This window comes from Diadema antillarum, unplaced genomic scaffold (assembly GCF_040938485.1).
Source record: "Diadema antillarum isolate AM-2024a unplaced genomic scaffold, OU_Dant_1.0 seq00001536_RagTag, whole genome shotgun sequence".
Lineage (NCBI taxonomy): Eukaryota > Metazoa > Echinodermata > Echinoidea > Diadematoida > Diadematidae > Diadema > Diadema antillarum.
In genome coordinates this window covers 1,149,297-1,176,994 of record NW_027272268.1, presented here as the reverse complement: position 1 = coordinate 1,176,994, position 27,698 = coordinate 1,149,297, and the positions used below count along the sequence as shown (strand labels likewise).

General features: G+C 38.9%; 2 protein-coding genes across 2 annotated transcripts in view; one reads left to right on the top strand and one right to left on the bottom strand.

Annotated features, from left to right (window-relative positions):
* Positions 1-8: 8 nt before the first annotated feature.
* On the top strand, positions 9-4,162 carry LOC139710512 (uncharacterized). Its single transcript, XM_071622445.1, has 4 exons — positions 9-357; positions 1,983-2,170; positions 2,889-3,198; positions 3,774-4,162. Exons 1-4 carry the CDS (start codon positions 9-11, stop codon positions 4,160-4,162), a joined length of 1,236 nt encoding a protein of 411 aa, XP_071478546.1.
* Positions 4,163-7,420: 3,258 nt separating this feature from the next.
* The window catches only part of LOC139710511 (poly [ADP-ribose] polymerase tankyrase-like), a 58,214-nt gene continuing 37,936 nt past the window's right edge, over positions 7,421-27,698 (bottom strand). The window contains exons 35-51 of the mRNA XM_071622443.1: positions 26,970-27,084; positions 26,114-26,381; positions 25,271-25,406; positions 24,190-24,483; positions 23,435-23,703; positions 22,649-22,842; positions 21,896-22,001; positions 20,491-20,660; positions 17,798-17,942; positions 16,002-16,123; positions 15,512-15,578; positions 14,778-14,955; positions 13,275-13,382; positions 12,439-12,638; positions 11,021-11,113; positions 10,094-10,214; positions 7,421-8,952 (exon numbers count right to left, since the gene is read on the bottom strand). Of these exons, the coding sequence (XP_071478544.1) occupies positions 8,831-8,952; positions 10,094-10,214; positions 11,021-11,113; positions 12,439-12,638; positions 13,275-13,382; positions 14,778-14,955; positions 15,512-15,578; positions 16,002-16,123; positions 17,798-17,942; positions 20,491-20,660; positions 21,896-22,001; positions 22,649-22,842; positions 23,435-23,703; positions 24,190-24,483; positions 25,271-25,406; positions 26,114-26,381; positions 26,970-27,084 (2,708 nt within the window). The 3' untranslated portion in view covers positions 7,421-8,830. The remainder of the gene's footprint in view (positions 8,953-10,093; positions 10,215-11,020; positions 11,114-12,438; positions 12,639-13,274; positions 13,383-14,777; positions 14,956-15,511; positions 15,579-16,001; positions 16,124-17,797; positions 17,943-20,490; positions 20,661-21,895; positions 22,002-22,648; positions 22,843-23,434; positions 23,704-24,189; positions 24,484-25,270; positions 25,407-26,113; positions 26,382-26,969; positions 27,085-27,698) is intronic.

The following is a 27,698-nucleotide window of genomic DNA, read 5'->3' as shown; positions in this document are numbered from 1 at the left end:
TTGATACAATGACAGCACTAAGCAGACTCTGCCTCCAAACACTGCGATTTGAGAAAAACAAACTCCTTCGTGGTGGTCGACACCTCAAGAATCTGGCCTCGACCTCGGCGATGCTGATCAAGCCTCCCTGTTGGCGGGCAAATGATGTCTTCACAGCACGGATCTGCACACCTGAGTTGCGTGTTAGCGGTCGACGGAGGTATTCAGCTACATCACAACCCTCATCTAAAAGTCCAACTGTTCAAGAACATGCCAGCCATCATTCTATTCTCACAAGTCTCAGAAGACTGGAAAATTCTTTGCGTTTCCATGGATACTCAACACTCCGGATTGGCTTAGCACTTTGCATTGTAGCTGGTAATCATCAATGACAATGTCAAACCAAATTCTGGGTGTAACCTCCAAAATAGCTGTAGATGTCTAGATTTCTATCTGTTTAGCAAAACAATATCTATTAACTATTCAAAAGGGATATCATACCTGTACTAATGGTCTGTGAGTACGTAACATTAAGAAAGTCAACAATTTATGTGACGAGTTCTAATTTTTTAATGTCAGTTTCATTGAAAAAAAAAACCCAACATGATGTCTATAGTCTACATAGATCTATCTAGTTCTACGGTACCAAAGCTGGTTAGACCCACTTTTAATTATATACCGTATCTAAAATGCTCTCTGTCAAAAGGTTTCTTGACAAATTGTAGCTTTAATTGTGAGTTCCAGGTCAATCTACGTCAGTCAGTTTCTAAGCCTAAGGAATATTAATCCACACACTTTTTTTAAAAATTATACAATAACAGAGACTCCAACCCCAAGCACCTTCTGATCTGGAGATTCTCCCGCCTGAAACCCCTAGTAAATGGGAGATTCCAAGTTGATGTGTGCGAAGCGCGAAATTCCCAGTGCGCAGGGTTCTAGATGCTCTGGCTGGTGCTATTTAAGGCTTATTTTTTTCAACATACAATAAAAATACATGTAAGTAAGAAATCCTTTCCAACAGGAGACAAAGAGCCAGGACGGGAGAAATTAAATCTCAAGCGGGAGGACGGGAGATTTTGCAAAAATGGTTTTCGGCGGGAGATCTCCCGTCAAAAACGGGAGAGTTGGAGTCTCTGCAATAAGATTTGTTTGTGTGTGTGTGTTTACAACTACAATTAGTTCTTTGCAGTTATGGCACAGTAGTAGATCTTTGGGTTTTCTTCTGTGTATGGCTATTTTGGTTTTTTGTGTGTGACCAGCTGCATGCTATTTGGTGTTTTATGTACCAACATTCAAACTTGTACTATTGTAAGACTTGATGTTACTTGAATGTCAACAGTCATGACAAAGATGCCGAGTCCATCATAAAAAGGTAGATAGATGATGAAGTACTACATCATATACATGTGACTCCATCGGCATCAGTTCTTTCAGCTTCATATTCACAGCAAAAATATGCAGCATTCAATCTAGACAGAAGAAAGGAGGGAAATTGAAGTGTAAGAAATACAAACCTCGAAATTACCTAATACCCAATTACCCATTACAACCTTGCTTGTCATAGTAAATAAATCTATACCAATTATTGCACCCCATTTTCTCTTTTATCTTAGAATATGGACACACATGACTGCACCTCTTGATAATTCTGCTAATAATGCTACTTTTACCCCCCCCCCCCCCCCCCATCATTTCCATAGGCAACCAGTTGAGCTTTGTCACTGTGTTGCTATGGAATATGTAGGCCACATTTCTCGAAGGTGAACAGTCATAACAATCCTGGATTATTGTCATTTAATGCCTTTAAAACAAAAATAATGCTTTGTGTTTTATTTGTATACAGTGTGGACTTAAAAATGTCAGCATTCTGTCAGATTTTACTAATATTTTTCAAATATGATAAGTTCATATTTATGCCTGAACCTACAGTTAAGAAAGAAATGTCAACTGAGGGGTGAGACCGTCGGTATTCTGTGTTGTTTGTTTGTTTGTTTATTTCCCAGGAGCCACAGTGTACCTGATGTGGGAGCCAATAAGAGAAAATGTTGCTGTCGAGGTTTCCCAGGTCGCCTCACGATCCCTAGGGCATGAGGAGGTGGTGGGAAAAGCAGAAGAATTTACCAGGAGCCTCCTGAACACACTCCTCAATGATGAAAACATGCACTCTCTGGCTGCACAGTTTGTCAAGGAGGTAAAGTTTGCATGGGGGATAGATGGAACTTTGTCTGTGTGGAATACAGTTGTAAGCTGGAAGGCTCAATATAGGGCCCCTTGTATGCAGCAGGGGCAAATTGCCCACCTGGAGATTTTTAGAGTATGACATTCGTTATGAAATTATAACAATTTAGGGCATGGAATGTGTGGGGCGTGCTTTCACCCCTTGAAGAAATATCCTGCACATGGCTTTGGTAATGTTGCATTCTCTAACAGATAGGGAAAAAAAGCCTGTTCTTATTAGATGAAATCTTTGAAGACTTCCGTGGTGGTAGAATGTTGGGTGGTAGACGGTTTCATGGTGCACCACGTATTCTTTCTAGGGTAAGTGTAACTGTTCTTATTCATTGTTCATATTACAATGATAGTTCTTTCAAATACACACTGTACATTTATTTTGAAATTTACTTCTATATTTCCTTGCAGAAAATGTATTTCTTTCCTCGAAAAGTATTTTATCAAACTTGCATCTTGAGTAAATCCTGCTTAACTTATATCCATGGCGTACATAGGTTACAGTCAAGTACTTTCAGAACTCGAGACATCCTTACATCAAAGCAAATAGTGTAGCAGCTTTTGTTCATTGGAAAGGTGTAATGTGGTGCAAACACTCATTGTCAAAATAGAATTTGAAACATTATTGTCATGTACATGCCAGCTTTTCACATCTTGTAATATGGTACTTTATGATGTAGGTTCTGAACAGCCCTGAGACTAGACGAGCCAGCATAGAATATATCACTCGTGTTCTGGAAGACCCTCACACAAGACAGTTTCTGGCTTCCACGATCAAGGAGGTGCTTCTCCTTGCCATCAATGACCCAGAGACCAGGGCGGCTCTCAAGGCGGCGGTGGTATTGATCCTCTCTGACCCTGCATCACAGAAGGCAGCCAGGGATCTCATCCTAGCAGTGTTCCAGCATGAGGAGCTCAAGAAAGTGGCTGCAGAGTTTTTTGGCGATGTCTTGAAGTCCCAAGTGGTCATCACTCAAGCAACTCAACTCGGTATGTCCAAGGAGAACAGAGAAGCAAAAGAGCTAAAACAGAGACCACTATGTTCACAGATAGGCACTGGTTGTCCGAATTGAAGGAGATAGATTTCAAGTTGAAGTAGTTTTCTATGACTAGTGTTAGAGGGAAATCTTGTTCTGATTACTTAGTGTAACATTCTATGTTATTGTTTGCTGTAGTAGAAATGTGTTACTCTGTAAATGTTATCTAGCAGTGCAGTATAACCTTGTTTATTAATAACACAGTCATAGAGAGATACCTAATATAACACGGTCATTTTGCAGGACCCATTCCTTTCATATTCTTTGTCCCTGATGTAACGAGATATCCCATATAAAGAGGAGCTTTCAGTGGTTCCAAGCAGCTTTGTTCCCCTGTATGAGCAAACTTATGATTTAGTATACTTGGTTTGTTTGGTGCCAAAATCTTTAAAATAAAAGAAAAAATGTGATATTCCATGACCTAAAGGGTTAGAATTGTATTGTGTGATAAATGCATTTAGCAGCTGTATGAGGTGCATGTGAAAGACAATAACAACAAAAGTGCTTTTCTCTTCTACCATCCCTTAGGGAAGAATGTCACATACAATGTCATCACCGACCCCAAACTGAAGGAGGAGACAGGAAAGTCTTTTTGGCAGGCTATGAAGTATTCTATCACCCCACGATGGCTGTCTGGATCCTCATCTACAGAAGTAACTGACGATTCCACTGAAGAACCATCTCCACAACAGGCATCTGAAGACCCGTCTGTTACAGTTGACTCATTGCCATCAGAACCACAGACTTCACCATCTTCAGAATCATCCCCGACATCATTGACAGATGCATCTTCCTTGTCACAATCAGAGCCAACTTCTGCCGATGAAGAGACTGTGTTGGCCCACTCAGCACAGAGAGAACAGCCAGAAGATAAAACTGATGAGTGCATTGATGAAGATGCCAACATTTTGACATGATAAACAACTGGAATACCATGGTGATACATATTTACTTGACTGGCCTGAATTCTTTTAGCCTTGCCAGTGAAGAAGTATTGGAAATGTTCTGAAATATAATGATGTGATGTCTGCTGTGGCCCATTACAGTTTCCAGTCTATCTTGCCTTATGTTGATTTCACTGTAAAGGAAAAGTAGACCTAAGGTGAACCTTCCAAAATAATCTTCATGTTTCCTTGTGCACAGATGAAGAAGATTATATGTGTTGTTGTCAATGGGAGTACAGAAACATGTTGGGGTAACTAGGTGTGATATTTTGTTGACAATTGCCTCCATTTAGGAAGGGAAATGTGATGCTTGAATGAAACAAAACCAAAATTCTCTTATTTCTGACTCTAAACAGAAAAGAAGCTGACATGGACATCTATTAATAGACAGTTTAGATGCCATCAAGTAACAAAGGGAACTCAAATGAAGTTCAGTCAAATTTGCAGTGCTAGTAGCATTACAGAATAAAAATACATTCCAAAGCATCGGTGTGCAATTTGCATTTGGACAAATTTGCAATGAGAATAGGTATACATACATTAAGTTGGATGTCATCTGGCAAGTTAATAATCAGCATGTTCTGTATTTCGTTTGTCTCTAGATCTTGGTATCCGTTTGTCATAAGATGGGATGTAAAAAAAAAAAGAGAACCACTCAACAAAAATCCCACAAATGTTGGCCTTTTGTCGAGTCATTCGGAATTTTAGAGATTAAAATAGTTGATACATACTTGTATACATGTTATGTTTGTAAGTGGTGTAGCTGTCATATAGCAGAAACAAAATCCTTGCCCAGCAACTCTTTAAGTCCATTATTTTTTTACTTATTTGTTTATGACTACTTAATGTCTATGCAATTTCCTGTATTCTTTCACTGATTTGTCTCCATTTGAAAGCAGCTGAAGAATAAAACTACAAAGGTAGATGAATTGATGTTTCTTTTTTTTAATGACTTTCCACCTAATATAACTTTCTGCTACATTTAATTTTTTTTTTCTTAAACCAGGTAAAATGCAAAGTACAGTGTACATGAATCAAATTTACTACATGGTCTCTACCACCATGCGACTCTGCAGAGCAGAATTTGGTGTTCAAATACAGGGTCAACAAAATGATGGAAGATATTGCCTAAGAATTGGTTACAAGAAAAAGTGACACACAGATGTAATATCCTGGATAGTAACTTTACTCTAATATACGTGTAATGGAAAATTGTGTTGGCAATCATAAACTTCAGGCACACCAACCTCAAAGAAAAAAAAAAAAGAATGCAGAATTTAGTCAAACAACATTTTATTGTTTGAGATTGAACATCAACTAGACATTACATCAGTATAAAAAAAAAAAGACTTCAAAGTAAACCAAATAAGGGGAAATGGTATGCATTATACATGAGTTTTTATACAGTACATAGAATATCACTCTAAAATAGGGGAAATTTCTACAATGAATTCTAGGAATACATAAAAATGCTAGCCATGAGGTCTAACATGTTAACAAATGAGGGGAGTTGAATAGCATAGCAAATGAATTTTCAGAGTTTCCTATGCGGTGTTTGTGCTCCAGTGAGCATCCATAAGCATCCACCAAGATTTCTTGATGACTACATACTGACAAATTTGGGGAAGGGAGTGTTCCAGAAGTCTTCTCAAAATAAGACATATAAGAATTAATGATTTCTTTTACTGAAAAGTCTCCATGTTTCATCCAAATTAAAGATGGACTCTACATCCCTTTATCACATTGCCTGTGCATTTCACTGCAACAAATCCTGTATCAAAACTACACATGCTAGCACAAATCTAAAACAATACGTCAAACATACAGTAAGAGAAAATTTCAGAAGACATAGAATATAAAAGGTTTCACATTTAAAAGCATTCACTAGTAACACAAGACAACCATTAAAAAAAATGCAGTGCTTGAGAGATGTGAATCATGAGTGCTGTGCATACAGAAACAAAGTACAGTAGATAAAAAAAAAAGGTGAAATCATTTTAAAAAGTGGCAGTTACTTTAAAAATGATAACGCAGAATCTAATATACAAAATATATTGGGAAAACTGTCATTTGGCTTTGTTGAAACTAAATTCATTTACACTGTGTAGTGCGGTCAACCATGATTCATACATTAAATCAATTGATGGTGTACCGGTATGTCATTTTTAAAACCGATAGTATGAGTCTCAGTAGCACTATATCTCTAGAAACTGTTTTGTTTTTGTTTTTTGTTTTTGCATGCTTGGGAAGATAAACTTTAAAATGCAAGTGTTTTTCTCGTTCAATTGATGTCTTTGGTGGCATCACTGAATGCAATGGTTGATTCATGGTTCACTTTGACAATCTACTTGTACAGAGGGGTGTAAAATTCTTACACCGTTCTGTACTTTTTTTGATCCTGGGAAGCAAGCTTGAAAGAAATCTTTCCAGATGCACACAGATGGTTTACTTCTACAACAGAAAAACATTCAGTCTTTACCAGGTGTTGTTCATGCAACAACAAAACTTCATGCGCAGTCATTTTAAATTCTGCCTCTTTACCCTTCAAAGAAACCTTGTAATTGACAATGCGATTCTTCACAAATTCAACAACACATTTATGGCAAAATGCATAAAGCTATACAATTGGAATTTCTCACATGCATGATTTACAAGTTAAAAGTTTCATTACAAATATACTGTACAACCAGTATTGATTTGAGAACAGAGTTGTAATAACAGTACCAGGTAAATTGAAAATTAGCACTCTCCGAGAGCAATTGAGATGAAGACTAATAACATCAGAAGTAGTTCATTTATTCAAAATTCAAATCTGCTCATTCGATTGTATCTACAGATATAAAGGTAAAATATTGATTTTGAGATGGATAGTGAAAATGCTAGAATTCTTGTTTTACCCTTCACTGAATTTCGCAGGCATTAAGACTTACTTACATTCTTAAAAGTGTAATAAATATCACGAGATTTTGTAACCAGGGTCAGAAATTCATTTTGCATGTATCAGAAGTACATGATCTACATTTCAAAAAGAACTGAAAAATTACGAGTACGCCATGATCTTGTCAATTTTCGTCACTATGAAGAAAAATGCGTCTGTTTCTCATATCTTTCTCATGATCCTTAGAAATTGTTTCATGTAAATATCATTTCATATCAAATTTAATATGAGAAATGCAGGACACAATATGGTGTTCAAAAGAGGTTTTTTTCTTCATTTCTTTATCAATTTACGGGGGGGGGGGGGGGGGGGGGGGAACACATCCCTACGTAAACATAAACCTTACTCAAAATCTCCATATTCTATAACAATCAAGATTATTGACCATACAGAAAACAAGGAGCAGTCTTGGCCACAAATTTTTCTATTTTTATGGGAAAAAAAAATGATTTCATAAATTTTGCTCCAATCCAGCAAGCTTCTATCTTGGAATGGAAAGTTTGCAGGAAATCTGCACTCTGAAATTTGTATAAAAAATATCCAAAAGTAGTGAGTTTTTCATGCTTATGAATCCAAGACAAAATTGTATCTGACACTAACCAGTAGTACAACATGTCTTCTTAATGTGCACCGATTTCGCCAGAAGGCGCGACACATTCGGTTATGTTTTTCCAAGAAAAATATAACTATTTACACTAACCTAAAATATTGAGTTGTCTCGAGCACTGTTTGTCTCCAATTCCTTTTCACAGCAGTCAGCACTTGTCAAAAAATGCTTGACAGATGACAAGCATTCACATCATCTACATCCTAATACAAGATGTATCAATACACATAAAACTTGGTAGCATCTTCAAAAGAAATAAGTCATATTGATTAAACAATTGCATTTCTAAGCATGTAAAATCCCTTACAAAAGGCAAATAATCTAGTCGGCATCTGCAACATCTACAGGCGCAGTCTATAACAAATTTGTTTAAAAGCAGCAGAATGTTAATCACACATTTCTCTCTTCAAAATGAAGTTCAAGAAATATGTTTCCAAAAATTGTTTAAGAAATCTCGAGACTTTGTCAACCTGTGTGTATGTGTGTGTGTGGTGTTATTGTTTGTTTGTTTTTTTTTGTTGGCTATTCTACACTATGTCATATATATACATATACACACACACTCAAGACCAATCTTCTTCAGCAGACAACTTGCCCCCTCCTCTGGAAAAGCCAAAGCCATTAGGTGAAGCTCAGAGGATACCCACAACAGCTGTATCCCAAAAAGTCTCACAAACAAGCATAAAACCAGTTATACAAAAATGTATCAAGGACATAGTCTCTTTGAAATTAATCTTACATTTCAGATTAAGGACTACCAAGACTACATCAAAGCAACTCCTATCCACTGTCTTACCATAACCTATTTTAGTAATGAACAGTTAACTCATACTAATAAATCCAGGAAATAGAGAGGATTAAGCCTTTCTACAATGCTTTCTACATTCTATAATGTAATGACCTGATCTATAATCAAGTCAAGTATCACCGCACAGAAAACATGGTTGGATCCTCACTGTACATAACATGTTAAGTCCCAGCAGAAAGTCTAGACTTCATATTTACACACTACCATTGGTTGTCCTGATATTCAATGTATCTCCCAGCTACAGTGACTGCCTGCGGGGATAAGGTGACTAGACATCTGGGAGACATTTTATTTCTTGACCTGCACCAAATAGCGCAGACACGTCTGCCCTGCCTTGCCGATGATGTACTCACTGCTGTTACCCCAATATCTAACCTTGTTCATCACTTCGCCAAGGGGTAGAACGGCACCTGCAGGGTTTGAAACCAAGCAAAAATTGTAGGTATGTGTCAAACAAAAGAGGTGTGAAAACCATCAATGACAGAAACCAGTTTAGATTCCTGTGTGCATCACAAGTTTTTCAGATGTTGGTTACGTCCAGAGTTAAAGTCAGCCTGGGTGGTCTTTACACATGAACTCTGTCTACTACATTGGACACTGACCATTAGTCTCCCACACGTATCACATATACATAATTTGTATGTATTTTGGACACATCAATTCAACTTTGTCATTTTACAGTGAGCACAAGACAGCTTCAGCCTGTAAAGATGGAAAGCATATTGAATATATTTGATGCTTCTTCCTCCAAGAAAGAGGACACCATTATCAAAAAGTTGATTCTCAGCATAGCAAGCACAATACTACTAGTCATCTGAAGCCACTAAGTTGGTGAACAGTTGACATGGCTTGCAAAAAGCGTAGCACTCATTATGGTCAGCTCATCTCGCTACAATTTCAACTAAGACATGCTTGATGTATGTCATACATGAGTCATTACTGAGAGAAATGGAAATGTGAACTTGTCCTATACACCCATGAGGTCGAGTCAATTCAGCAAATACTGTATACGCCATATATTTCGCGAGTCTAAATTTTCGCGAATCGGGAATTCCCGACGACTTCGCAAGCGGTTAAATTCGCGATTGTGAAGTCCTGTACTGAACGGAGAAGTGTACACGCATACGTCACATTCAAATCGAGATCAGTCAATATTTTCGCGTGTCTTTCATTTAGCGAATAGCACCTGATTTGCGAAATTCGCAAAAATAAAAACCTCGCAAAATATTTGGCGTATACAGTAAATATTTCAAGGAGCTCTACTGCTGATTTGTAACATATTCACTCTATTTTCACTATGCACTTACAAAGTGGTGAATGAAATACACTACTAATCCATTTGACAAACGTTTAAGTTTTTTTTTCTTTTTCTTCTTCATTTATTTGAAAGAACTGTCAACTTCTTCATTTTCTCCTTAAAACTATTGCTCATGAAGACAAAGGGATGTGAACTTCAAACTGAGTATTGATGGCATTAGATTCTCAAATGACCTTTGACACCAAAGGTTAAAGGTGATGTAGTGACGTCTCCCAGTAAAAAAGTTCACTGACCTGAGGGTAGGAGGATGTCCCCCTCTGGGTCTGGCTCCTCTGTGCCAACGTACTTGAGGCTGTGGAAGCCCTTCTTGAGTGTGTGGGTACTCTCGTATTTCTGCACGTTGCCAAGGGCAACCTAGAGGCATGACAGGAGATAAGATGAAAACAGGGCGGAATTACATCAGTATGAAATATCATCTTTTCTGAATACAGCCTTTCCTTGCAAAGATCAACATCCACTGTGTCCCTCCCAACTAATGGGTATAAATGGGTACCTGGCACTGCTAGGGTAATACTAATAGCAGGGCCCCTCTGGAAGAGCGGCGACAACACTAAAGCGGCCACCCTGGATAAAGCAGCAGAAGACCTTATAACTGTATAAGCCACTTATGATCCAAGTGCTAACTATTCAAACACCACCATACCACCAACCAGCCACAAACATGTCAAAATCATTGATTGAAAAAAAAAAAAAAAAATCCTGTTTGGCTCTGTTGCAAACAAAGGTTCTATAATTGCCAGTGGTATACATTTGGCATTGTTTGTTTTGTTTGCTTGTTCCTTGTTTTTCTCGTTCAGCAACCAGAGCAAATTGACCGTCATGACAGGCATCTTACATCTCCTGTGTGTCATTTAAACATACAAAAAGTGAATCACTTGACAAAGGCTTTGATGGTTACCATTAATGGAAGTCATAACACCATTATCAACCAGGAAATTGGTGAAAGTCTGAAACTTCAGTCTACAGAAGACACACCATACTGAAACTTAACTATGATAAAACAGATTTTCTTACATTATAGCTATACATTATCCTTATAGAACCATTCTCGAAGACAAGAATGATGTTTGTAGCAAATAACATGAGGGCAGTCAGGAATAGTAATTTGAAAAGAAAACACGAAGAAATCGCCATGTTTAAGATAGTTGACAACAAATTACCTCATTGATGAAAAGGAAGTTACATTTGCAGTCAGAGGAGTAACCGTGACAGTAGTCGTAGCTCTTGGCAAACATGTCCGCATGATATATCCCCTGGAAGAAAAACAATGACAAAGCAATTCCATGAGATATGCCTAAATTACCACCCACCACTTACCATAACATTTATCAACAGACTGTCACACATTTATCAATGAAGCAAACGTACTGATGATAACGATGTCATGATACCATACTCTCAGTACATGGTAACATTATCCCATAGAAACTTTTTACAGAAAACATTGCTAAACTTGTGAAATCTATGTCTTATTCTCATAGAAGTCAAAAGTCCCCCCCCCCCCCATCCGAAGAAAACAAAAGATTAATGACATAAGACAGTGACAGCACAACCAAATTCCTCTCTGTACAACCAAATTCCTCTCTGTACAACCAAATTCCTCTCTGTTTTCTTTGATCTTTCTTGGCTCACTCTTAGGTGACTACATTTTAAAGGGGATGGCTAGTAACCTATCAGTGGGAATCAGTGGGAATGCTGGGGGATGATTGTTCCAATTCTTGTGGGATTCATTTAAGAGTACATTATATATCTATTGTTGTGTGAAAATTATTTGCTTCAGAATGGTCTCATATTCAAGTAATGTGCAGTTTAATGTTTCCAGGCTAGCATGCCTGTACAGTGATGGGGCATTAAACTGCACATTACTTGAATATGAGACCATTCTGAAGCAAATAATTTTCACACAACAATAGATATATAATGTACTCTTAAAGGGGATGGCTAGTAACCGATCAGTGGGAATCAGTGGGAATGCTGAGGGATGATTGTTCCAATCCTTGTGGGATTCATTTAAGAGTACATTATATACCTACTGTTGTGTGAAAATTATTTGCTTCAGAACGGTCTCATATTCAAGTAATGTGCAGATTAATGCCCCGTCACTGACCAGGGACGCTTACCTGGAAACATTAAACTGCACATTACTTGAATATGAGACCATTCTGAAGCAAATAATTTTCACACAAGAATAGGTATATAATGTACTCTTAAATGAATCCCACAAGGATTGGAACAATCATCCCTCAGCATTCCTACTGATTCCCACTGATCACTTACTAGCCATCCCCTTTAAATGAATCCCACAAGAATTGGAACAATCATCCCCCAGCATTCCCACTGATTCCCACTGATCAGTTACTCGCCACCCCCTTTAAGCTTAAATTCAGAACTCTCGAGGTATGACACTTCACACATGTAGTCGAGATTTGCCAGAGCACAAAAGGTTGTTCTTTATTCTACTGCTGACCACATTGTACCACAAGGTGGCCCTGTTAACACAATATCAACAGGAGATGTGTACATTGCACATCAAACTCTATAACACCCTCTTCATTACAGCACAGAGTAGAACACTCACCGCACCAAAGACCGCCCCCGTGACCCCTGACCCCAGAGGTGAGACCAGCAAGCCCCTTTTCAGGATGCTAAGAATGTTGAACGGCTTTGTCCCATGCCACAACAGCTTGCGATTCTCAGCGGGGAAGGCATCTAGCTTTTCATCGGCACCCTTCCGTCTGACACGGTATATCCTCTCCACCTGTACATTGTGATTCTTCTCTGTGGATGGAGGTAGGAGAGAGGAAAGAGAGAGGAAAGAACTTAACAAAGAGCACTCACTGCAGATAAACAAAGTATTAAAACCTCATGATTGCTGGCCAATTCATACAGCATTTAGAGTCAAAATGCAACTGAATCTTTATGACACTGACTGCATTTGTGTGCTTTGACAAGTATGTAATATGTGGTGCGTCATCACGTTACCTGTACAAAGCAAAGATTATAAAAAGAATAAAATGCATGAAATGCTGACTTTGGCAATGTAACCTTTACAGTTTTCCAATTTTAATTCTCTGCTTAAAAATATTTTTCTTGAAACAAAGTAGGCAAAATACATATCAATTTAAAGCTTAGAATCTGGCGAATTCATATCTGCCAAAAACAATCAAATTGTTTTCCCTACATTATATGGCTTTTTTGTGATGACGCATCACATATTGTATACTCTTTACAGGTTAGCATGTGCATGTATTACAATAGAAAAAGGAATGACATTTGATGCTTCTCATAATCAGTTATTTGCTATTGATGTCTGCTGGAATACTGCAGCATTGGCTAATTGTAAACCCACACATTGCAGCTCTTATACCATGATTCTACAGTGATTCAACAATGCAATCACACTAAGGTACTCACTCGTGTTGTGAATGTGCTTGAGAATGAGCTGAGATTCTTCATCATCCTCTGACATGGGCTCTATGTCACAGTCCAGACACCGGTACACGTAATCCAGAGGGTTGACATCTAGGACAGAAACAAGAATCGCTGGTAAGCAATTTGTCCTACAGCTTGTACATTACAACCTAAACTTTAAAGTTATGCTGAAGCAGCCAGTAGTGCAGTAGCTCTTTGAGTCCAATAGAGAGAGAGAAAAAAAAAAGTGAATCTGATGGACTGGTGCACACTGTCATCTCTTATCTGAAGGACATCATTCCTATTGATGCACAGTAAATTCATTGTCATCTCAAAGAACAGAACATGAATTTGTAATCATCTGCCGACGTGTGGCTCAACATTACAGGATCACAAAATAATTGCTCCTGTGTCAAACAATGTGGCTGTGCATGAAACAAGCATGGGTAGTGGTTTTTGGTCACAAACTAGCATGCACGGGCAATGTCAGCAATTATTTTCATGAGAAAGTCATGGAACATTTGAGTGACTGCCCAGTCACATGACCTTGACAGCCAGTTACTGGTGTGCACAGAAAACAGCATTAGATGACTGCTACTTATAGGGTCATATCTCTGTCTCACATTTCTTTTACTTCACATTGTTACTGCTTGTGAGAACCGAGATCGTCCTTAACCCTAACCAGGCCGGGCTTTTTTGGGTGTTCTGTGGCCGGGGAGGGGTTGATTCAACCCCCCCCCCCCCCCCCCCCCCCCGAGATCTTGGCCATTGATCGCGCAATCGCCATGAAATTTGGCACGTGCATTACCTGTGGTGTAATCTACCAAGCTATACAAAAAGAAATGGAAATTTTCCTCATAATAATTAATTATGCTAATATATGCATAAAATAATACATTTTGCTCTAAATCAGAAATTAAAGCTCCTAGAATCCTAATTTTTGGTGAAAACATTCTTTGTAGCATTCCTAACAATGTATTTTTAAAAAAATTGGTATCAAAATCAATTTCTTATGTATTTTATTGTTTTATGAATTTCTTATGTATTTCATTGTTTTTTCGACCTTTTGTTTTATCATTTTTTTTCGCAAAATTTATGACAGAACCTATTTCAAGCATAATTATGCTAAAATTAATTAGTTTCAGCCTATGAAAGTGAAAATAATCATATCTTTATGAATAAGAAGAGAAAACTCCATTTGCATAGACTTTATATACAAAATCATGTTTTTGAGCCATTTTCGGTCTGACAGGCATGTATAAAACGTTATGCAGCATCGTAATGGTATGCACGATTTTCGCGAAAATGGTGTCAAAAGATGTGCGAGACCTGAAAGTAAAAAGTCAGCGAACGGCACGATCAAAAAATTTTGTGCGGCGGAGTAGTCGCGAAAAATGTCGAGGGGGGGGGGGGGGTGATTCAACCCCCCCCCCGGCCTTTTTAGGGTTAATGGGGGGAAATTTCCCCTTTACAAGAAAACAACTAGACCTTAAGAGGGCGCCCTACCTGTAACTCTGTGCTGCGCCCCAACCATCAGCTTGCCGACAAACTCCAGGTCATCCATATCAGACAGCTTCTGCATGGCTTCGTCCACCTGGTGAACGGCTTGAAACGGATCCATAGACTGGTAGGAGAAGTCATCATTGGGGACCAGCAAGTAGAATTCAGAGCTAAGGTCTGTTCTCTGTGTTTGGTCCAGTGGAATGGTATTAGGAAGAGAAAACAAACAAACAGCAAGATGGGGTTAACACCTACGAGTATGACATGTCTAGCCAAATGCTGCCTGTATGTGGCATGGAGACAAGACAGCTAGGGTAAAGTAAAGCTTTTCCATCAAAGCTTTTTAATTCTTAATAAGTGACTGTACAGTACAAGTCTTCTTTTTTTTTCAAGTAGCATGGTCAGCATTAATTGCTACCCCATCCTTCCCACTGATTTCTGTGCACAAGGCAAAGACTAAAGGGACATGAAGATGATGCATCTCATAGAGAATATCAACAAAAAAAAAGGAAGAAGGGGTTTCACTCCATGCAATGAGAGAGTTCTGACCATTATTAAAAGAGAAAATGAAACGGAGATCTGTCACATAAATAGAGCTCGCTGCCTGATGCTTTAGACAATGCAATATCTTTAGGTTTGTCAAAACGGGAATTTACATGATACATAGCAATGGTAGTATTACAAGCAAGGTTTCTTTCATCAGTAATTGCCAGATGTAAGAGAATGGTCAACTTTCATACCTTATCATGCAGTTCTTGTTTCTTGTCTGCCGTCAAGTCTTGCTTATCCAGTTCCTTTAGGATGGCTCTGATCAATCAAACAGAACAACAGAATACCATGAAAACAATGTCATGTAAGCCTAACATCTCAAATCTATGCATATAAACTACTGTAAATTGCTTTTGAGATGATGAATGTAATTGTGATACACTGCACTTGATTTATAGGATTTGGTTCATTATCTTTTAATGACTGTTTATACTCATTGAGTAAGTATATTCCAAGGAGATTCTGCACAGAATTGGAAGAAAAAACCCCCAATATATTTGTCTTTTTAAATTAACAGTACATATAACAAGATAGTACATACAAAGGGTAAAAGGACCTTTGTCATTGACTAGCAAATCAACATTTTCAAACAATTTCTTGCAACATTACAGTAATACAAATCATTGCTGAACGGCATTTGCAGTGCTAAAATGCGAAAGTATTGATATCAGTCCCACTCACTTGATCTCTTGTAAGACACCTCGTGCCTCTGTTAAGACGCTCTTTTGAATGTGTCCAAAGGGTAGAAGCCTCTGTGATGCCCCACATCTCACCATTGCATTCTTCAGCATGCTTTCTGAGGTCTGCGGGAGAGAACAAGTCACATGACGCTCTGAGATTGCTGTCACAGGAAATGAGATTTTGATATCTGCTGGCGTGATGAGCATAAGTTGGCATCCATTGTCCACATTCATGAATATACATGTAATATCTGCCAGTATAATCGAACATGATTGGATCATCAGCTACTTTATATCACTCAGAGGTGATATTAACCCTAACTGCACTGGGGGGGGGGGGGGGGGGGGGCCTCAGAGGCCCCCCCCCCCCCCCTCGACATTTCGCATGATTACTCTGCAACACACAATGCTCTCACCGCGATGATCCATGACTTTTTTCTTTTGAGTTTCCCGCACATTTTGACACCAAATTTGTGACGCCTGGGGGTACGGTTCTGAAGTTACATTACTTTTTGTACATGCACGTGAGGCCAAAAATGGCTAAAAAATGTGATTTTGTGTACAAAGTCAATGCAAATTGAGTTTTTTCACATGGTTCATATAAATATGCTTATTTTTACTCTCAATGGCTAAAATTAGTTTGTTTTCGGAGTATTATGCTTCAAAAAGTGTCTGTGACATATTTTGTTACAAAAAACAACAAAAACAAAAGGTCAAAAAAACAATGAAATACATAAGAAATTCATGAAACAATAAAATAAATAAGAAATTAATTCTGATACCGAATTTTTTTTGAAGCACATTTGCTAAGAATGCCACAAAGAATAATTATACCAAAAATGAGCACTTTTGGAGCTTTATTTACTGATTTAGATGAAAGATTCTGATTTCTCGCATAAATTATCATAATTAATCGAAATAAAATAAAAGAAGATTATTTTGGAAAATTTAAAAACACGATCTTGTAGATTACATCGCACACTACCATTGTGCAAAGTTCCGCGGCGATCGCGCGATCAACGGCCGAGATCTTAAGGGGAGCCCCCCCCCCAGTCTTTCGAGCTACCGAAATAGCCCAGTCTTTTTAGGGTTAAGCCTTGTTGAAAAATACAATATTTGACAATTCATTCCTAGTCTGTGTAAGAAAAAAGAAATTATGTATGGAATTTCTGAAAGGACAAGTGATGGTATTAAACACTGTCTGAAACAAAGATTCTATCATATGCTGCAATTCTGGACGTTCTTGACCATTGCATAAAGACAGATAAAAGCACAGGCTACAAGAGCAGTCTTTGGTAGTATATTTGATTTTCTCACAAATCTTTTCCTTGTAGAAAAAAGAAAAATGAAGCAATGTAAAGGGAGGAAAGAAAATAATAAAACTATTTCTTATTTCTTGTATGTCCTTCTGCATTCATGCATAACATATCAACACTACAGGTCACATGATATGTAATGCCCTGGAGACTCTTGTACATCCTGGGGTCCATTTCATGAAATTCTTATGAGAGACTTTTTGCTCACAAGACACAAATGTGAGAGACTTCATGAAATGGATTTGAAAGTCTCCCCCAGCTAAAAACTTGTACATATGAACGACTTTGGCCATTCTGAGATTTATGTAAAGACTTTTATGTGATGACTTCATGAAATGGACCTCAGGACTGTAACTCAAAAATCCTGTACTAATCTCATTTTGATTTGATTTGATAAAATGATATCTACCATGATACAATCCCCCAATACACAGGAATTATTTCTGATACCCAACAATGGGAGGAAAGAGCCCAGACATACCAGTAATTTCAGTAGTTCCTGAGTTCCAGCAGAGAGTTTGGACGGCTTATCGAACTTGAAGTCAAACTGGACTCTCTTCACGGTGCGGCGGTCAAAGTACGGGTCTGTCTTCACCAGATTGTACTTGCCTGGAAACCTCTTGAACCTGATGAATGAAGACAAAAACACAAAAAAAAAAAACCCACAGGAATCAATGCTAATGATAATATTATTCATAATGCTAGTGGCTACTTAATAGGTTCATATTCTATCAAATACTGATGCCTCAGGTGCTGGTAGAATGAACTGTCACAGTAGACATCAATTATCATCAAACAGTATAAAAATATAACACAACTAGACATATCGCTACGGCGACTGATATGCCTCTGCCATAATGCATGGTTCTCCTAATAGGTCTATAGTACAATGTCTTGACAATGTGTGATGACAGTTTCACACAATTGGCAAAATATTAAAATGACAGGTTTGACACAAATGTGCTGAATGTTCACTTTCCTAGAACTAGGTTCAATTGGATGAATGACTAAAATGTCAGAGTGCAGGTATTTGGGAAACTGATGATTTTTACTTGACTTTTGACCCTTTTATAAGTTTAAGCATTGAGTAATTTTCAAGGTATTGAGAAAAAGTATAATTTCAATATCAAATGGGAAAATAGCATTATCTAAACCTGGCCTTTGACCTTTGACCTCACAGTTCCAAAGAGAATCACTGTTAGGTTGAACATGCATAAATATGTAAGTTTCATGATGATACCTTGAGTTACTTTTGAGATATGGAGGAAAAAGTGCAATTCATCACTTTCACTTGACCTCTGACCTTTTGACATTTGACCTTTTGGCAAGAAACTTCCCACAGAATATATATTGGGTAATACATGTATACACCAAGTTTTAAAAAAAAAACCTTCAGGCATTGCATAAACATAAGGAAAGTAGTGATATTTTGAGGAGTTAACCTTGACCTTTGACCCCTGACCTTTGAACCATGACCCCCAACTTCCCTAGATAATCACTGCCCATTGGAACAAGCATATATACTAAGTTCCATGAAGATACCTTGAACCATTTGCGAGATATGGAGAAAAACATGAATTTTCAACCTTTTTTTTCTCAAAATAACCTGTGACCTTTGACCCCATGACCCTAAAATCCAAACAAAGTATTATCCCCCAGGATATACCCTCATACCAAGTTTGATGTAAAACCACCACACGGTTCTTGAGATATCGACAAAAACGAAACGGGACGGACGTACGTACGGACGGACGGACAACCCGAAAACATAATGCCTCCGGCCACTTCGTTGGCAGAGGCATAAAAATTGATCAAAGAATTGATCTGTCATGCTACAGCCCTGCACAATGATCTAAAAACTAATACCACAAACTCCTTGAGTTATACAAGCTGTGATAGTTTGTGAAAACAACAAACTTTTAAATTTGACCTGAAATTCTGACCTCTGACATTTGTTCACTGCAGCGAAAAAAGAAGAAGATTGAAATCAGTGTACTAGTATACGAATAATTTATGAGTTGTGAGTGCATAGGGCACGAATATCGCACGAGGCGCAAGATAAGCCACTGGTCTATTCAACAAGGCGCGTAGCGCCGCGTTGAATAGACCAGTGGCGAATCTCGCGCCGAGTGCGGTATTACGTGCCCCAATGCACGAACAAAATCATAAATTATTCGTTTTATACAACACCTTGTCCACAATCACAGTACTAAATTAGTGACCGCCAACTCAGGAAGGCCCAAAAATAAATGTATTAACAATTAGGCCGAGAATTGTAAACCACCCTGTGTACTGCTTTCAAACACTCGTCATGATTCGACCACACAGTCACAGGAATCACAAACTCCGCAGGGTCTATACCCACTCTACACTACGTTAGATCGAGTTAGGCCTGACTGTTAGGCCGATCTGAGATGTCGGTAGATCTAGTAGCTTTGTCTATTTCCGAAAATGATTTTGTATAAAAACACAGAAAAATAATCAAATTACGGTTTCTCAACTTGAAATGAAGTCTTGATTTTGGGATCACTGTGGTCCACGTAGCAAATCAGAGTCAAAAGTAAAAACACAGCAGTAGGTATAAAGGCCGCAATACATGCAACTAGCTAGGTAAAGTAGCTGCGCGTACACGTTAACGTTGTTGCAGTACTCCGCCCCGCGCCTGGTCTGTGAGACTTACCGGCAGCGCAGCGCAGCCGGCCAGCACGTAGTTTGCTGGCGCTTTGCTAGTGTGAGCCACAGGACTCTGTGAGCGGCCATGCATTAGTAGCCCCCCGCGAAGCCGTGCTATAGTACCTTCGAGCCGTGCAATAGGCCCATACCAGGGGCCTATTGTATGGCTGTCACTCTAAATGAGTTTGATAGGTATTTTCTATTGAATGTCATGTGACATGTTCTTGGCCAATCACAATTCGACATCATTCTGAGGTGTTGTATAATATCTCATATTCCATTTTGGCATCGAGTCGATTTTGAATTGAATTCTTCCTTCTTACATCAAATGGAGTGGTATAACAGATGACCCCTTTGAATGCCTCCATGCACTCTAGATATGGAGACATGATAATGCCCATCAAAAGCAAAAACACATGCTTACACACCCTTCTTGGGATGAAACCAAACTATATGGTTGAAATGAAAATCTAATCTGAGTAAAGAGGTCAATCTACTCACTCCTTGACATTAGACCATTGGTTGCCGCTCTTTGCCTTGAAGATTTTGCAGAATTCAGCGATGGCACCTTCCCTGGAGGGGAGAGGGGTGCGCTGGAACTGACCTTGGTGTCCGATCCGTCCCCATCTTGTTATCAAGATGTACAGGTCTTTGGTCTTGGAAAACACAATCTTAAAGAGAGAAGAATGATGATACATCATGTCCTATAGGAAAAATACATCTGTGACAACCATGCATGCTTGTCCTTGAAGATCCTCTTTTTTCCTTTTTCTTAAAAGTAATAGGAAAGTAACCCTATAGACATATACAAGGGTACAAGCAACTTATATTGCAAAATATTTACTCATCTTTTACGAAAATATGTATCCCATTGACTGATCATCAGAACTTAGTTTTTATTCTTCCTTTCAATTGCACACCAACCCATCATGGGTTGTGATATGTAATCCATGATATCATTTAAAATTGGTGATAACATATCATAATGTGTTCAATGCGTTTTCATCAAAGCTATCACAGTCTATAATTTGCTTAAACTTTTTATTACTTTAAACTTCTGGTCACATTTTAGCCACTGGTATCCTTCACCCCTGATGTATTCCCTGATCCCCCATAACAATGCTTTTCAGTTGTTATAGAAATGCTGGCCTCAATCCACAAAGGCAGTTGAAATCAAATCCATTCATTTAATTTAATCCATGGACTGACACAAGCAAAACAGATGCACAACGCAAATCTATGTGTCAACAAATGTTCAGTACGTGTGCTGGAGTAAACAATGTGACACTAACATTAATGCAGTAAAACATGGTATAATCCAGGATCAGTGTGAAATTGGACCATTTGGGTTTTAACATTTTAGAGTGGCTTTCCTCATCTACACAACATGAATGAGGTTGTGACCACAGGCTTAAAGGGGCATTCCAGACGATTTTCATAATGTCACATCATGTAGTACAAAAATCAACAGTTCCATGTATAGATTTGCTAAATTTATTGTGGTCTTTGAGCAGAGAAACCATACTTGAAAAACCAGAAACCAAAATACACTGAACAATGATTATGACATAGAAGGCTCACATATTTCAGAAATGTAGCGGTATAATTCCACTACAATACCACTTGCTTAACAAGTACAGTACACCTGTGTATAATCTATGCACGCCTTCTTCTTTTGTTCTGCTTCCTTGAGCCCCAACTCATGCATTCTTATGGTGAGTCTGCCATATCATCATCCTTGCTCATTGCAACTTGTTATGAATTTTAAAAACATTCTTATTCCTCATCCCAATCACTAAAAATTCTGCAATGCTGTACCCAGCATAACTAATTTATAGTTGTTCAAATGTAAGAGTCTGAAAATCATCCGGAGGTCTCCTCTAACAGACGAGCCACAGAAACTGACCTGCATCTTGTAGAAGTTGTTCATGCCGAAGACGCCGTACCTGACGTCCACTTTGGTCATCAGGATGTCGTAGGGAATGTCTTGTTCTGTGTCCATCAACACCTCACTGCAAGCCAATGAGGAGGGAAACAAACATAAAAACAGATTTGAGCAACATTCTCCTACAAGTTATAACTTGTGAAAAAAAAAAAATCTTCAACAAACAAACACAACATGTTTGCTATATTGATGGGAATATATGCATACAATGTGCATAAATACATACACACGCATATAACAAAGCCAACAAACAACAAAATAACATGGCTTTCACTGTCTCCTGTGAATGAAATTATCTAGTTCCTTACTTCTTCCACAGAATCCTGTAAAGGTATGTTTGCCTCTACTTTTCGTTAACACAAAATCAAACCATAAACCCATTTAGACATGAAAATGTATAAGAAATCACGACGATATTAGGAAAGAGGAATGATGTTATGAAAGAGGAAAGTTTGAGGAATAAAGGAATATATTGGAAGATGGACTTTTTCTTACTTAATTGTACACCAGATGAAAATATACTGATGAAACAGTGATGACTACAACAGTGCGTTTGATAATGTGCCAACTGCATCAACTCCAGTGCTCTCTTAATTGATGTCCTCTATTGGATTGACAATGAACAAAGTGAGCAAACATCTATTCCCCATCAACTCCACCCCACCCCTACCCCTCCATCCCTCCCAGCTCCTCCCCATCAGGTCTGACACTCACCCTGCCTCCTTCAGCTCTGCAGCTGAGTCAACACGAGGCTTGGGATACTTGGGCAGCTCGGTCAACTCCTTCTGGCTCTCCTGTTTAACCTTGTCCAGCAGGGCCTGCGAGTCTGCCTGGTAGTCAATGCTGGGCTCTCCCGTCCAGTCACACCCGTCACTCCATGGGCTCCTCAGGGGAGGCGCAGGCATTTTCTGCAGTTGTCAAATGCAAAATGGCTAACATAATTAAGTGAATCGTTCTTTATCGTGAGTAACCTCCTCGAGCCAATTTGCTTGTTCTCTTTCAACAACTACCATGACAGTTATATATTATGTCATTCTTTATGTGATGTACTCAAAGACAACTCTACATCTCTGAATATCTTGGAAGTTTCCTTTCTTCATGTGACCCTTTCGCTTCGTCAAAAAATCCTGCAAACATTAAAAATGGAGGCATAAAAAGCATTTTCATGCGACCTATGTATGCTGGCAAGTTGCAAAGTGTTTACTGTCAATGAAAGATTAAAAAACACATACCATTGACAACTACATAAGATGAAGAAGTACAATAACAGAAATATCAAATAAGGCAACGACAGTGTGATCAAAACATCAACAGTGGGAAAGAAATAAAATCTAATCAAAATGTCTACAGGTCTTCGGGAGGTACTGGAAAATACCTAGCCTCAGGTTTATGCTGCATATACACTTCGTAAATTGGTTCTTCCGTGCCAAGTCAGTTTGAATTAGCACCCCTAATAGCTCTTAACAGATAAACATCATCTATGGACAGCAGAACACTCACCATCTGAGGCTTCTTGAGGCCTAGCAATCTCTGCAAGGCCTCTGCCATGGTGTGTGAGCCACTCTCAAGGGCATAGTCCAGCGGTGTCTTCCCAGACAAGTCCTTCACTTCGATCGGCGCCCCCAGGTGGTGGAGAAGGTTCAGTAGCTCCACGTTCTCGTGCGTGCCGTAGTCGGTCGTCCTCATCATGTGGTGGATGACGGTACGCCCTTTGGAGTCTGTAGCACTCAGGTTGACTGGGCTGGTCTTCTGGAACGCGGGCTTCTCATCTTCTGCAAAGGCACGGGTGCAAGGACGATGTGGAAGATTGCGTCTGTAAATTATCATCCCATGCACGAAGCAAGCATGGTCTATCCCTCCCCCCCCCCCCCTTTCCTCCCCATTTACAGATGCAAGATATGGCAGTTCAGTTCCAGATATATGTATTACTCTGTTTGACCCTTGGGACCCTGAAGTTTTTGTCAAAACTAACCTCTGCTAACTGAGGAAAGCAGTAGATTTCTGACAATGCTGTAATGCAGGTTGAGATTAATTGAATGAGTACATTATGGAATTCCTTTTATGAGTGATAAAACACATTGCAAACCTAGGATATGGCTTTATGGGAGCAACATAAGACAGATGACTTGAAACTGCTAATTCCTTTTTGTAAATGACTAAACACAACATATACACCAAATAAAACCACCAGGTACAGAAGACATGATGTTTGAGAGAAACAAAGATTTGGAAAGAGAAGAAATGAGGAAACTTACTCTTGGCTCCTTTGCCCTTCTTGCCTTTTCCCTTGGTAGCTTGCCCACTCTCATCTTCATCATCCATCTTGTCTTCATCCTCCTCCTCCTGTTCTCCATTCTCAGCGATGGCATCCTCATCATTGTCATCCTCATTCTCCATGGCTTCATCCTCCTCCTCCTCCTCTTCCTCCTCATCCTCCATAGGCTCCTCATCCTCATCGACCTCATCCTCATCCTCATCCTCGTCTTCATCTTCATCTTCGTCATCGTCACCGCCACCATTGAAGATATTTGCTCTAGCCCTCTTCTTAGCTGTACATCAACAGGGGAAAAAAAATCAGAGAGGGGGGAAAACATTAATTCTTTGTTCCATGACTGTGGATAATGCTGAAGTAAAGATTTTAAGGCATGAGGTTAACTCTCGCATCACTGCTGACAACTTATTTATGCAGAAAGTGAATGACATATTTAAAGTCCGGGGGGGGGGGGGGGGGGGGGGGGGGGGGGGGGGGTGTTTCATCAACGTTTGTCAGCGCTGACAACTTGAATTACCATAGTAACAGTGTAAGTGACCAGAGCATCTCAGCCAATCAAAACCAAGGATTTTGCTGAAATTGTCAGCACTGACAGTTGTCAGTGCTGACAAACATTGATGAGACACCCTCCAGGTCCTGATTCCAGCATCATTTTAACATTCAGCTGCCAAACCCAAGGTCTTGTGATGGAATCACTCACACTATCCCTTCCTAGATAGTTTGCTGCAATGAGTCATCCATGAACAAACATTCGTGATTAAGTAGCAGAGAACACGGATACAGAGACTGCACATCCACAAAGGGGAAGTATTATTGATATAACTTTATCTTTATCATCACAAATCCCTATCATTCAGTATGCCTGAACTTGTATGAATAACAACATTAGGTAAAATTATATCTCCTGGGCTGATCTTTAAAGTGGTAGTTATGTTGACGGCAAAGGAAATATCTATGAAAATAAAGTAAACCAATGACAGACATTTCCACAAATGTCAGAATCCATCAATGAAATGCTCTTTGACACTTCACAGAGACCATCACATCTGATCACTGATACTCACATCCCCACAATGATGCTCCAAACATCCCGACTGTTGCGGCCTTTTTCCCCTGCTTGGCAGGCTGTGTTACCTTCTTGCCATCATCCGCCGGGTTGTAGTCATAGTTGAGGAGGAGCTTCACGAGACAGGTGTCATTCTACAGATACATGAAAGAAAGAAACAAAAAATCATTATCCTAGTCTAAAACTTGAATCAGGCGGTCCTTAGAATGAAAGAGAGAGGGCTCTGTGTGCGCACTGACACATAACTCTTGAGAGCAGAGTGCATATTCTTGGATGCTCCCACTGGAATTACTTGGCCCTTAAGCTTGCTGTCTGATTACATGCAGGACAATTCCACCATTAACATTGCATCAGTCATAAATCTGACTAGGATGTCAATGATGTAAAAAGTAGGCAAGCAGCACTAAGCTGAAGAATTCACTGATGAGTGTTATTGACTGACACACAACCCTCTTACATCCTCCCTGTCATTGATAAAAAATAAAGAAAAATAAATATATTTGACAATATCAAACACTTGTACTACAGATTTATTGTAAGATAGCCAAACGAAAAGTCAACAGTGAAAATGAAAATCTTCAGCAATACATGCGTGTATTTCTTTGATACTTAACAAAGAGAGTTTAGTTGGTTTTTATATCAATCAATGTCGACAGATTAAAAGTAAATAGCATATTGAATGCATATCTTTATCTCTTTTGTGCAATGAAAACAGTGTATGAAAAAAGTAAGAATTTCCTCTTCATTTAGAGAAACTGAAACGTAATGGAACTTGTGAAATAATAGTAGAACATGTGAAACAGATTTCAGCTGAGGCCATGACAAAGTCATAAAACCAAACCTTTTTGACAGCCAACATGAGGGGCAGAAGTGAGTCCCTGTCATGGTAGTTTGGATCTGCACCGAGCTTCAAGAGATCCTGGACCTGCTTGAAGTAACCCACACGGATCACAGCCTCTAGGGGTGACATGTTGCCCACTGGGTGATTGGTATGGTGGTACCACTGTTCCAGCTCGTCGTTCCCTAGTGACTGGGCTCCGCTGCCCTCTACTGGCCAGAGTGGGAGAGGGATTGTGACGTTCAGGGAGGCACCAATCTCAAGCAACCAGCTGTAGGGAGAGAGAAGGAAAGTCTGTCAACATGAATGTGGTACATACAAATCTGCACTTGACATGACTACAGTAACATCTATGCAAACACTTTAGAGTTACCGTAATCCAAGAACGGTAATTTCACTAAACAATACTTTTGATACAGGAAATTTACATTGAATGTTTAATTTTGGAGCAGCTAAAACAAATGTCTTTAAAAGAGAGATAGAAAATAATTGAGGGTTCAGTTTCTATTTCTCAATGATCAATCAATTTCAATCATCAGTGTCAAACTCTGATACCAACTATTTCATCAAATGATGCACTCATAAGAGTTTATACAAGCAACTGCAATATTTACATCCCACACATGTTCCTCAATGACAATCCCTGCAACATGAAAACAATAAGGACTGGTGTCTTGATGACAGAAATATGTCTTGATGACAGAAATATGTCTTGATGACAAAATTCTGAAATTATACGAAAATGCTGCAAAATATACCACGTACAAAGTACTGGTATTGAAACTGTCCTCAGGTTGTGTTGTCTTATTTTAACTGACTTTGGCAAAGAATTTCACTACTTCTCCTTCATATCACCCACCGCACAAGTTCCTCGTTGTACTCTGGCCGTCTCCAGAAGGCAGTGGCCAAGAGGTTACGACCTTTGGCATCAGTACTGGTCAGTATTTGTCTACCGTCTTGCTGCTTCATGTGATCTGAAAAGAAAGTCAGTCATGATTATTTTTAATACTGTCACATTTGACTTCCAAACATGTTCACATTTGTTGTGATGCTTGTTTAATTGCACAGTAGATAGTTTGTGTAAATCAACCTCAATCAATTTGATTTACTAGTTTCTGTATCATCATCTCACATAAATCAAAGTACAAATTTTTGCCCAATGCAATACAACATATGCATTTGGCAAAAGCAAGGAGAGAAAAAAAATACTTTAACCACAAAACTGGGAAACAGCAACAACTTGATATTTTACATGAATTAATCCAGATATGGTGAAATTCAGAGTGGGTAGAAAGTTACTTGTTACTTTCATTCAGTAGAATGTAAGGTAGTAACCAGGGGCATGTTCCATAAAACTTGTCATCAGTGACAAGTAGTCATAGATGTGACAAGCTACTAAAATCCTTGCATCTGATTGGCTGAGAGCAAATTTGTCATAGAAATGTGGCAGTTGTCACTGATGACAAGTTTTATGAAACGGGCCCCTGCTGGTGTCCCTTATCCATTTCTCACTCACATTGGACAATGCCAGAGTGCATAATACAGAAAATCTCAATGCCACTTAACCACACTATTGCAGATAACTATT

Bases quoted from the DNA above. Each gene is read 5' to 3' on its own strand.
- LOC139710512 (XM_071622445.1), top strand. From the start codon at position 9: ATGACAGCACTAAGCAGACTCTGCCTCCAAACACTGCGATTTGAGAAA. The intron at 358-1,982 runs GTAATCATCAAT...TTTATTTCCCAG, and splicing joins AGCACTTTGCATTGTAGCTG to GAGCCACAGTGTACCTGATG. The intron at 2,171-2,888 runs GTAAAGTTTGCA...TTTATGATGTAG, and splicing joins CTGCACAGTTTGTCAAGGAG to GTTCTGAACAGCCCTGAGAC.